Source organism: Rhopilema esculentum, chromosome 15, assembly GCF_057945365.1.
Source record: "Rhopilema esculentum isolate cy_ngs chromosome 15, ASM5794536v1, whole genome shotgun sequence".
Lineage (NCBI taxonomy): Eukaryota > Metazoa > Cnidaria > Scyphozoa > Rhizostomeae > Rhizostomatidae > Rhopilema > Rhopilema esculentum.
The window spans coordinates 2,067,179-2,077,441 of record NC_142829.1 but is presented as its reverse complement, the minus strand read 5'-3'; the positions used below and the strand labels follow the sequence as shown (position 1 = coordinate 2,077,441).

The window sequence follows — 10,263 nt, the reverse complement described above, 5'->3', positions numbered from 1 at the left end:
CTCATGCATAATTTATTCGCGCAAATGGAGCATTGAGAAGGGCTGTCCTAGAGTGAAACTCGGGGGGGGCTCAGGCCAAGGGCTGTAGAAGAGGGGGGTCAGGCCCGGGCCTGTAGAGGAGGGGGCTCCGCTCTATTTTTCGAAGGGAGCTGCTCCCCTCCTATTTTTTCTAAGTAATTCTAAAATATCATGGCTAATATCTGCCAGGATCAAATCTTTAATTGAACTGATATTACTTTCATGTGTGACCTCAATAGCCCTCTTGATAGTTGGAAATTCAATAAATGCTTGCAAATATTACTACATTAAATTCTTCATTTCTAAGATCTTTCTACTTCAGTAATAGGTAGACATTGGAAAATGGTTTAACCCTAGAAAAAATGGAAGGAAAAGAACTGAAACGTTCATCTTGTACACAATACACTCTTCTTTTACAAGAACAATTTTATAAGAACATGACCTCGAAACTGGTCAAAAGTTAAGAACAAATTAAGAGCAAGCTGAGGCTGAGTTACTGTAAAATGCAATTTTGAACAATGTTTCATCTCAAAAACGAGGATTTTTAGCTATATGTGTGGGTGCTTTTTCGGTGAATATTCAAGCTTGTCGGCAAATGCAGGCTGTCTCACTCACTTTGTCTGCAAACGAGGCCAAGCGAAAAAGCTAGCAAACACACTCCTTACGCCATAATAAATTGTGAACAAATTAAATAACAATGAAGCATCAGATTTTCGAAAAATTAAGAGCAGTCAGCCTGAACTTAAATTTACTGGTTTTTATCAAAAAGAGTGCATAGAGAAAGCCTTATGGCCCACTCTACATTTTTTGGCTCTACGCTACTGCTAAGGCTCCTTATTAAAATTTTTGGAGTTCAGTTCCCTATAACAAGCGAGCATATGCTTGCTTGGTTGGACGAACTCTGTGTTCGAAATGGCAACTATACATTTTTATTTTCTGTGAATGAGCTATTTCTTATCAGTCTATTTCAGTCAGGGGCGTCACTTGAGGGAAGTATGAGGGGGTATCCAAATTACAATATATACATATATACACAATAGATAAAAACCTGAAGTATGATATTAAAACAAAAACAAGCAAAACAAAAAAAATTATAGCAAAGTTTTATATTTTCTACGAGATGTTGCCTTCTTAGCTTCGGAAACTGTAGGTTATTCCAAAGTTTAGCGCTTCTAAACGAAAATGACTTTTGCATATTGTTTGTGTTTTTCTTTGGAAGCTTTAAGTCAGTGTCTGTATTATGTAGCTGCCAAACTGCACTTCGAGAATTTCTTATGAACATATAGCTATATGTAGGAAGCAAGATTGTTTAAAGATTTCTATACAATCGTTCTGCTATCGTGTTTAATCATATCATTGACTGTTTTCAGGCCTAGATTCTGAAAACATTTTTAACAAGTTCGCCAAATTTGGAAAAGAATTCGACAGTATGTTTTAAGACATTGTTTTTTAGATAACTTTTCGAAAAATTTCAGATTCACCAAGCCATACAAAGTCAAGTGTTTTCTGGTCATTAGAAAAGACCAGGGCACAGTAGAAGAATACAGTCAACCAATTTACTGTTGACCAAAATATGCATGACTACAAAATAAAGTTTTCTGATGAATTGCTTGTGTTCTGATGTGAAAGTTACAACAAAGAACATTTAAGTTCAACTTGAGCGTTGTGCATTCAAGTAACTTTGTCATCTCAATCTTCTTTATAGCTGATGTTTCTACATTTTACAATAAAACTGATTCGCATTGAAAAAAGACTTTCCATAAAATACTTTATTCAATATATAAATATAAAGTTTTACTATATTTTTCGAATTTATCACTTACCTACACTTCTAAGGAAAATCATTTTTGCAAGAATTAATTTTTTTCGAATTTTTTTGCAACTATCGTTGGTATTTGAAGCTGCTGGTTTTAAACAATCTTTGACTGGAGCTTCTGTATACTCCCAAAGAATGTGATTGCAGAACTGCATTTATTTTTCTGTAATTGGCTGCTCTTCGATTTACTCCAAATCATTATTCATATTCGTTTTCTGCTAATAATTATGTTTCTGAGCACAATTCACGTCTTTTTCTTCTTTTTTCGAAACTCTAGGCCGTTCCCTTCTCATCAAAACATTATGTGACGTAAGAATTTTGTCGGCGCCTTTGAAAAAAGTGATGAACTCGATTTTACTCTGCTTTCGTTCAGAGTAAAATTTCCAATGATAGAGGATTAGCAGCAGATAAGCGCATTAAATTCTGCAGCGAAAATGGACAATTTTAGTATGTTACACGATCACTTTTCAGCCTGTTGGTCCAATATCGAAAAAAGTGATGGTAAAAAGTGGGGGGTGTTTTGGGGGGGGTGTGGGGGTGTCACACCCCCCAATAATTTCACTACCCGGTCCCAGTTAAAGGTTGATAGCAATAAAGTCGGTCCCGATCTAGTCATCTGCTTAGTATTTCTATCTATCACACCCAAAGCTGGTCCCAATTCTGCTGGTACCATGCTGTATTGCAGTAAAGTAAGGCATATAATGGGGCATTTTATAGGAAGGGCTAATCACCGAAATAACCAACTTTGAAGTAGATGGGGAATTCTTCTGTGGTTTCAACACAATCCAATGTACTGAAACGCGCTACAGCAATCACCGGTCCGCGGCAAATTTGTTCCGGGTTAGGGTGACTCCTGTGGTAATTCCCCGAGGACGTTCATTCTTGTGACATCATTATTTTGATCATCATGTGTGCTGATTGCGCATTTGCAGTTTCACGGAGCTAGGGCAGGGCAACTAGAAATTAAGTGTGTTGAGGATGACGATAAGTTGTCGCATTTGTAAGTAAGTCGAAACTCAATTTAAAATGTCAAATCACAATATAATTGATGGGCATTTGCACAAAGCAGGGCCGGGAATTTTTCAAAAATTATTACGCAGATGGACTTGGAGAAGATTTACTTTGTCCGATGGAGGAAAAGGTCTGCAGCTGCATTATTATGACGGGGAGACGGAAAAAGGTAAACAAAGAATGCAATTATATTGATAGAATTAACTTATCTCGCAATCTGAGTCTTGCTGCTATAAATTAACGACTTTATACTGCAAAAACATCCAATAGCGAAAGGTAGCAGAGAGCACCTTGTTCTTTTCGGTAGGTTACGTAAAGAAGTGAAAAAGGACGTAGTTTACATCGAAAGAAGCGTTTTGATCTATTTTTAATTCCATTGCTAGCAATCGTGGTATTTAAGATGCCTTTTAAAATGATTTCGAAATTTCCTGAGCTTGTTATCTTGCACTGAAGTGGTTTTGCCGGTTCTTCGTTTCGCCGCGCGTATTCGGCGCGCTGCTCTCATCGGTTGTCTCTGATTTCCAGCCAACAAGTAATCTGAATTTTCTCCCGGGTTAGAGGTGAAACTAAGCGGTTTTGTAGTATTTTTAATTAGGGGTACAGTTTAAATTACATGGCGGGGTCTTGTAGGCCACGATCCCGGACGCTCTAGTGGTTGCACACTACAATTGCAAATGCGAATTCATACTTATAAAAGCGAATGTAATAACATGAGAAATATCAAGAAAAGGCGTTGAAAATCTTTTAAATTTTGTTACTCATGACAAATCTGTTGTAAGAGGCATTTAGCTTTGTACAATTGGGGGATTGTAGCTCTAGGCTATCGCCTTCCTGGTTGAGTTCACGGCCCTTGTCTACCGCTTGTGTTTCTTGAGGAAAGGAGGAAGTTAATACCGAGGGCCAAATCACTCCAAGAAAATCTCGTACACCTTTTGTGAAAATCCTATTGTTTTATCTGAAAATCCGCAGAAATCCTTTCGTTTTAGGGAAAATCTCGTACGCTATTTTCAAGAGTGAATTGCCCCTCGGTAAATACAAGCCTGTTTGAATAACAGGCCATTATGTAGGAAACGAGCTTTGGAACAGTGGAAATTCAGCGTTTCCCAACCATAAGAAGGAGAAACTCTGAATTTTGGGACCATTACCTACCCGTCAGCGCAACCACGAGTTATCTCCCGTTACATGCAGGTTTACAAAGAACAAAAGTAAGGTTTAGCATAGGTTTTAGCCATTTAACAAAATGTTTAGAGCAAGATATTTCATTTGCTAACTTTGCTTTTAAGGTACGATTTACCTTCGAGACTGTGATAGAATTACAAAGCAAGAGAGCTACTGTGGGAGACACAACATCATTGTTCTCGCGACCAAGAACTCTGGCCGAAAATACCATCTCAGTGCAAAGGACCAGGATGAGATGAATTTGTGGTATAAAACTATTAACGATATCCTGGTAAGTTTTTGAAACACTTTGCTATAAAGTTCAAACGATATATTACCACAGAAGATTGACAAAATACAAGAGCGCGTTTAGACCTTTGTCCACGTAATAAAACGAAAGCACTATTGGAAGAGTAACTGAAAAGTATGAAAGAACTACTTGTACGTTTTCTTATATAGTAGCTCCCTGTCTCGAAGTCTACAAAGCAATCAAGCAACTCAGCCCTATCTTCATAAAATAATATTTTCTTTTAGAATATTTAACAACCTATTGAAGCTACAGGCTTATTTAATCTAATTTTGATACTTGGAACTTGAGAAGGCTGGGTCCTTAAATATGGAATGGTCCCTTAAATATAATGAAGTCTGCTCAAAAATACACTTTTTCACAAGATGATTACAACATTGGGTTGGGATGATAACAACATTGGGATGCTTCGTAATTCCAATGAATGCTTATATGATAAATGAAAGATGAAGAATGCTTAAGATTGTTGTATTGTCCTATCATCATTTTAAAAATATTCAAAATTCGCTAGCTTCTTTTATACGTTTGTAGATTTAGAAGACGTTTTTTATTTAGAAGTCATTCTATTATTGTTGTTTTGAAGTCAAATGACATGACAGCAACAACAACAGCAACATTTACGTTAAGTGTCACTCGCTCCTTTCTACAAAGCCATCCAAATTAGAAGGGAGATTAGAAAGGCCCTTTAGAGAAGAGGGCACTTAACAGTGCCTTTTCCTGTGCATTTTTCACTATGAGTGCCGGCAGAAGATTATTTTTGTGAAATTAGAATAAAATTGGTTTAGTTTAAAAATATATATTCTATTGCAGAGTGAGAGGCACAGCACAAAAAAGCCAATGTCAAATGAAAGGTCATTTAAATTTAGAATTTTCAACAATTATCTTTTATTATTATAATAATTTATTATTTAATATCTTGGAAGAGACATCCAGAGAACATACCTGAAGGCATTCATCTATTATGTCGCACAGGGGTGCCTTGAAGGGATGCTTGGGGGTCCAGCCCCTCTTGTTAAGACTCAACAAAATTTCGGAAGGGCCCAGGCCCCCTTTACAAGCGAACACATTTCTGGTTGGACGATTTCTGTGTTAGCAACCAAGTATTATACTATAGATTTTCCAAGAATAAGCCAATCTTTTTGAGCCCGTGAATAGCTTAAATTTTTTTCATTTCGTGAACGTGACTTGCTGTTGCGTAAGGTACAAGAAGTCTTTATTTGTCTAAATAGCAGGCACAGCGGAGAAAGGGGGGGCTGGGGGTTTTAGCCCCCTCCCCACTTTTTGCAAAAAAATGCCAAATATTAAGTATCAAACTACCAGAAAAGCCTCTTTTATACGGTTTTAGCCCCCCCCCCCCACTTTTTTTAGACCCACCCCTTTCTCAACGCTCCGCGGTGCCTGAATAGACGCTTTTTGCTTTGTTCAGGAGTGTAGCGAGGCAAGGCAAGAGGATGCTCCTCCCCCTAGTGGTAAAAATCTCTTTGAATAGGGGCATTTCCGGCGTTCAAAAGTGTGTGGACCCCACTTTACCTTCGCTTAACTCACCTTCGCCACCAACCCTACCACCTTGGCTGCGCTATTGATTGTGTTATTTTTTTATCTTGGATTACCTCTTTGGATTAGATTTGATACTGCTCTGTCATTTGATAATATGCTTGATATATGTTAGAAATTTGTTCGCTTGGCAAATGCCAGTTTTTACCTCTGCACATACATTTTAAGAACAAGATGTTCGACTTTTCTAGCAATGCTGACCGAAGGGAGAGCGGATATGCTTCAATGTACTCTGGGAATAGCTCTCTTTATGGAGTCGATGTCATAGACGGAGCCGGTGAAAGAGTAGAAGGTAACGACGTAAAGCAGTAAAAATATTACTTTTTATAAGTAACCATCAGTCAGTACAAATTCAGATAATAAAAAATCAGATAATAATGGATCTCTCAAAAGCGTTTGATTGAATAGACCATGAGCTATTAATTGCGAAATTAAATGCCTATGGTTTTTGTAAAGATGCTCAATTATTGATTTATAATTACCTGTCCGGTAGAAGACAAAGGGTAAAATTAAATGGTTCATTCAGCACTTGGCGAGAAACCTTTGCAGGTGTACCACAAGGATCAGTCCTTGGGCCTCTTCTATTTAATTTATATATTAATGATTTATTCTTAATGGTAACTGATACTGCAGTATGTAACTTTGCTGATGATACTACGATTTTTGCAGCTGACTGTCAATTAGATAAAGTTTTAGAACGTCTAGAAACTGATGCTCTTATTTTATCAAAATGGTTACCAGAAAATTTTATGAAATTGAATGCAGGGAAATGTCATCTTCTTACTTTTGGAACAAATCAAGATGACTTTAAGATCAAAATCGGTGAGGCCATTGTTGAAGAAAGCTCTGAAGAAAAACTGCTAGGGGTGATAATAGATAAAAATCTTAATTTCAAAAGTCACGTCTCAAATTTATGCAAAAGAGCCAGCCAAAAACTGCATGCTCTTGCTAGAGTTTCGCCATTTATGGGTTCTGATAAACTGCGTCTCCTAATGAACAGCTTCATAAAAGCTCAGTTAAGTTACTGCCCCCTAATTTGGATGTTCCATGACAGATGTCTGAATGCTAAAGTAAATAAAATCCACGAAAGAGCACTCAGCATTGTTTATAAAGACAGTCATGCTGACTACGAAGCATTGCTGACTTTGGATAATGCAGTATCAATTCACCAACGCAATCTACAGTACTTGATGATAGAAATATACAAAACCAAACATAACCTGAACCCTAGTTTCATGAGTGAGATTTTTGAAACAAGAAATGTACATTATGATTTGCGAACTAAAAATGATCTTTGCATTCCAAAAGCCAGGACAACTTCTTATGGTATAGAAACTGTGAGATATTTAGGTCAAAAACTGTGGCAAACACTACCTCACAGTATAAGAGAGTCCCAATCATTGGCAACATTTAAAAAAGAATTAAGAGCACACCCTATAGAATGCGACTGTAGATTGTGTAAAAAATTTATTGCTGGGTTAGGTTTTATTTAGAACATTATACCTTAAACCTTTTTAATATTGTATCATATATTTTTATTTCATACTAACTCTTTATAGATAGTTGGCCTTAATTAGCTTCTTTATAGCTATCAGCCGTTCATTTAGTACGCCAACTTTAAACAAATTATTTATTATTATTATATTATTATTAAAAAGCCCCTCGATTCATATAAGCAGCGAGCAGGGGCGTCGCCGAGAGAGGGGGTACGAGGGGTGCCTCCCCCCCCAACATTTTGGCTGTCGGCACATAAAGGATTTTTGCCGGGCAAAAGAAGACATTATTCTCTGCCTGCAACCGTTTTGCAATAATTGCAACGTATTAACACTTCTGTAGTATTTAACTTTCAAAGTATGACATTAAAGAATGAATTTTTAAATAGAAACGCATAAAAGCAGCATATAAGATTATTTATCTTATGACCACATCCTTAAAGATTGAAACACGCCCTTTTTATCGGCAACAACATTTCTGTACCCCTCCGAAAAATTTTTTTGTTTTCGCCCCGCAGAGTAAGGTGGGAGGCTGGCTTTCTTTAGACCCCCGCACTTTTCTCAACGCTCCGCGGTGCCTGGCTAAGCAGCTGATAAATTTGTGTTAAAATGCAAACGGGTTACTTGAAACTCCTCCACCAGCGACAGTTGCAGGGCATTTCGCGTTCGTGGCATATCCCTTTCGGGGTATATCCCTTTCATACTATTAATTATTTAAAAAATAGTTCATTAGATCTGTGAAGCAGGCACATTAACATTTATATTCCTTTGAAAACAATGAAATTGTAAGATTATACCTATGCCATTCTCGTCACTTTTCAGGGTTGGGCAACGGGACCGAACATCTGGACGGAAAATACCCGACTGAAAGTTCCTGGCGGTCACGAAGTTCAAGCGGCGGCTCTAATAATAGCCAAGAAGAACTTGCTGGTGAGACTATCACTCCCATACAAGAAGAAGAATGCGAAAAAACGCTTTAAGGGACTTAGCGACAAAAGCTTACATCTTTCAACATCCTCATGACTAGAGTAGATTTTAGATTGCGAGAATTGCGAGCCAACTCAGTAGCAAGTATTTTTGACGCGCGGAGGCAGCGCCTGCCAGTAAAGTCGTCGGAGTTCTTTGTCATAATGTGCATAATAGCTTTTACTTCTAATGGATTTGTATGGTTAGCAACAAAGCAAGAGTAGGACAAGGTCCAAGGTTTTTACAGACACGTCTTTCTGGTAATGAAAGGGAAGCAAACATAACAATGCAGAAATCACATTATTCACTAGAAGCCAAGTATCACTTATGAAACATGGAGAAATGATTAAATGGGTTCCTTTCTTTGCGCCAAAATCGAGTCCATGGGGGGAGAGGGTACTCTCGCTTATTTCAAATAGGGGGTAATCAAGAAGGATTTCAAGATTTTAACCCAAAAAAGTTTCTTTTGGGATAAAAGTAAACCACAGAAAGTGACACTGTTTAGGACTAACAACAGCTCAAGTTTCATGGAGCAAATTTGGTCAAGTCTTGGATATTTTAACTTCGGGTCGGATTTAGCTTATCCAATGAATTGTTGCCCAATTTCGTAAGGGAACGTTAATGATTAATGTTTTAAATTCAGCTATTGCTCCATTCTGTATGTACTCATATCCATATTCAAGTAGCCTTTTCTTCCAAACTGGGCCTTCGTGTAGGTATGCCCCCCCCCCGCAAGTAAGCTATCAAGAGTACTGTAAATTTTCGAAATATCTGGTAATTTTGTTTGATAATATAAGATAACAATGTGAGATCACTGTAAAACATGTTTAGTGACCCAGATAGGTCAGGATACAAAATACCTTACTAGAGAATTTGCCCCTTGGCCCACTTTTTGGCAACCCTTTCTCTAAAATTCTTCCTTTCGCCACGGCCTTTCGAAAAGTGTCGAAACTGTATGTATATACTGAGCATCTGATAAATTTGTAAATTTAATGAACATATTGAATACGTATTGTATACGCTTTGGGTAAATGGCTTTGTAAAAGTATTTTCCAAAATATTGGGAAGTGGTTGTTACTGCTTCAGTTACGTTTTGTTAATTCTTTCGGTGCTTTCTTCTTTTCGTCTTCTGATACCTAAAAAGCCCTGTTTATCTAGCCCTTCCGAAAATCTACTTAGGCTCAACCCGGGTAGAGGAGCATTTCTATGTGTAAAGATGAACAGAGGAAGAATTCATCGTATGCATGCGTGAAAGACGTTCAACCCCCTATCGCGTTTAAACTACATTATAGTTAACATGACTACATCTTGAATTTGGCTTTGAAAAGGGCAAACATTTGTGTAAACTGAAGCTCTTCGTCTGACACTCTTCAGAGTTTAAAACGTCAGAACACAGATCGAAAACTCTACGCTAGGAAATACATAACCGGGCTCCAACACCTTGAGATCCTGACCCGGGTTCGGCAAGAGGATTACCGTAATCCCGAAATGTTACATTTGCCGTCTAAACTTCAAAATTCCCTTTACCTAAATCGTCCATACAGGTTTACTAGATCTGTGCAACAGAGAACGACTTGTCGAAAAACCCGAGGCATGATCGTCGAAACAAATTTAATCTGGATAAGTATTAAGTCATATTCAAGTTTCTAATCTTGTGAAAGTTCAAGTAACTAAAATCAACCTGATAACGATTGGTGCGTTATCTATAGATCGCCAATTTCAAATAAGGTATTTCTCCTTAAAGGGCAAAAGGGTATATCTTTCCGCGGGTAAACCTTAACTTATACCTTAACAAAGGCTATACTTAACAAAATGGGCAAAAGGCTATACCCTTCCGTGGAGCTAGACCTTACAAGCAGCTTGAAGAAAACATAAACATCACTAATTCTTCTTTGCTACTTTTAATGAAGACCTCAACCGAATCGCTGTTTACATTCAAG

The 10,263-nt window shown here is 37.6% G+C and overlaps 1 protein-coding gene across 1 annotated transcript; it reads left to right on the top strand.

Annotated features, from left to right (window-relative positions):
• The first annotated feature begins 2,737 nt into the window (after positions 1 to 2,737).
• LOC135685763 (uncharacterized) lies at positions 2,738 to 9,412 on the top strand. The gene is made up of 5 exons (XM_065201826.2): positions 2,738 to 3,014; positions 4,129 to 4,295; positions 5,121 to 5,161; positions 6,056 to 6,156; positions 8,180 to 9,412. Exons 1-5 carry the CDS (start codon positions 2,861 to 2,863, stop codon positions 8,335 to 8,337), a joined length of 621 nt encoding a protein of 206 aa, XP_065057898.2. The 5' UTR covers positions 2,738 to 2,860; the 3' UTR covers positions 8,338 to 9,412.
• The last annotated feature ends 851 nt before the right edge of the window (positions 9,413 to 10,263 follow it).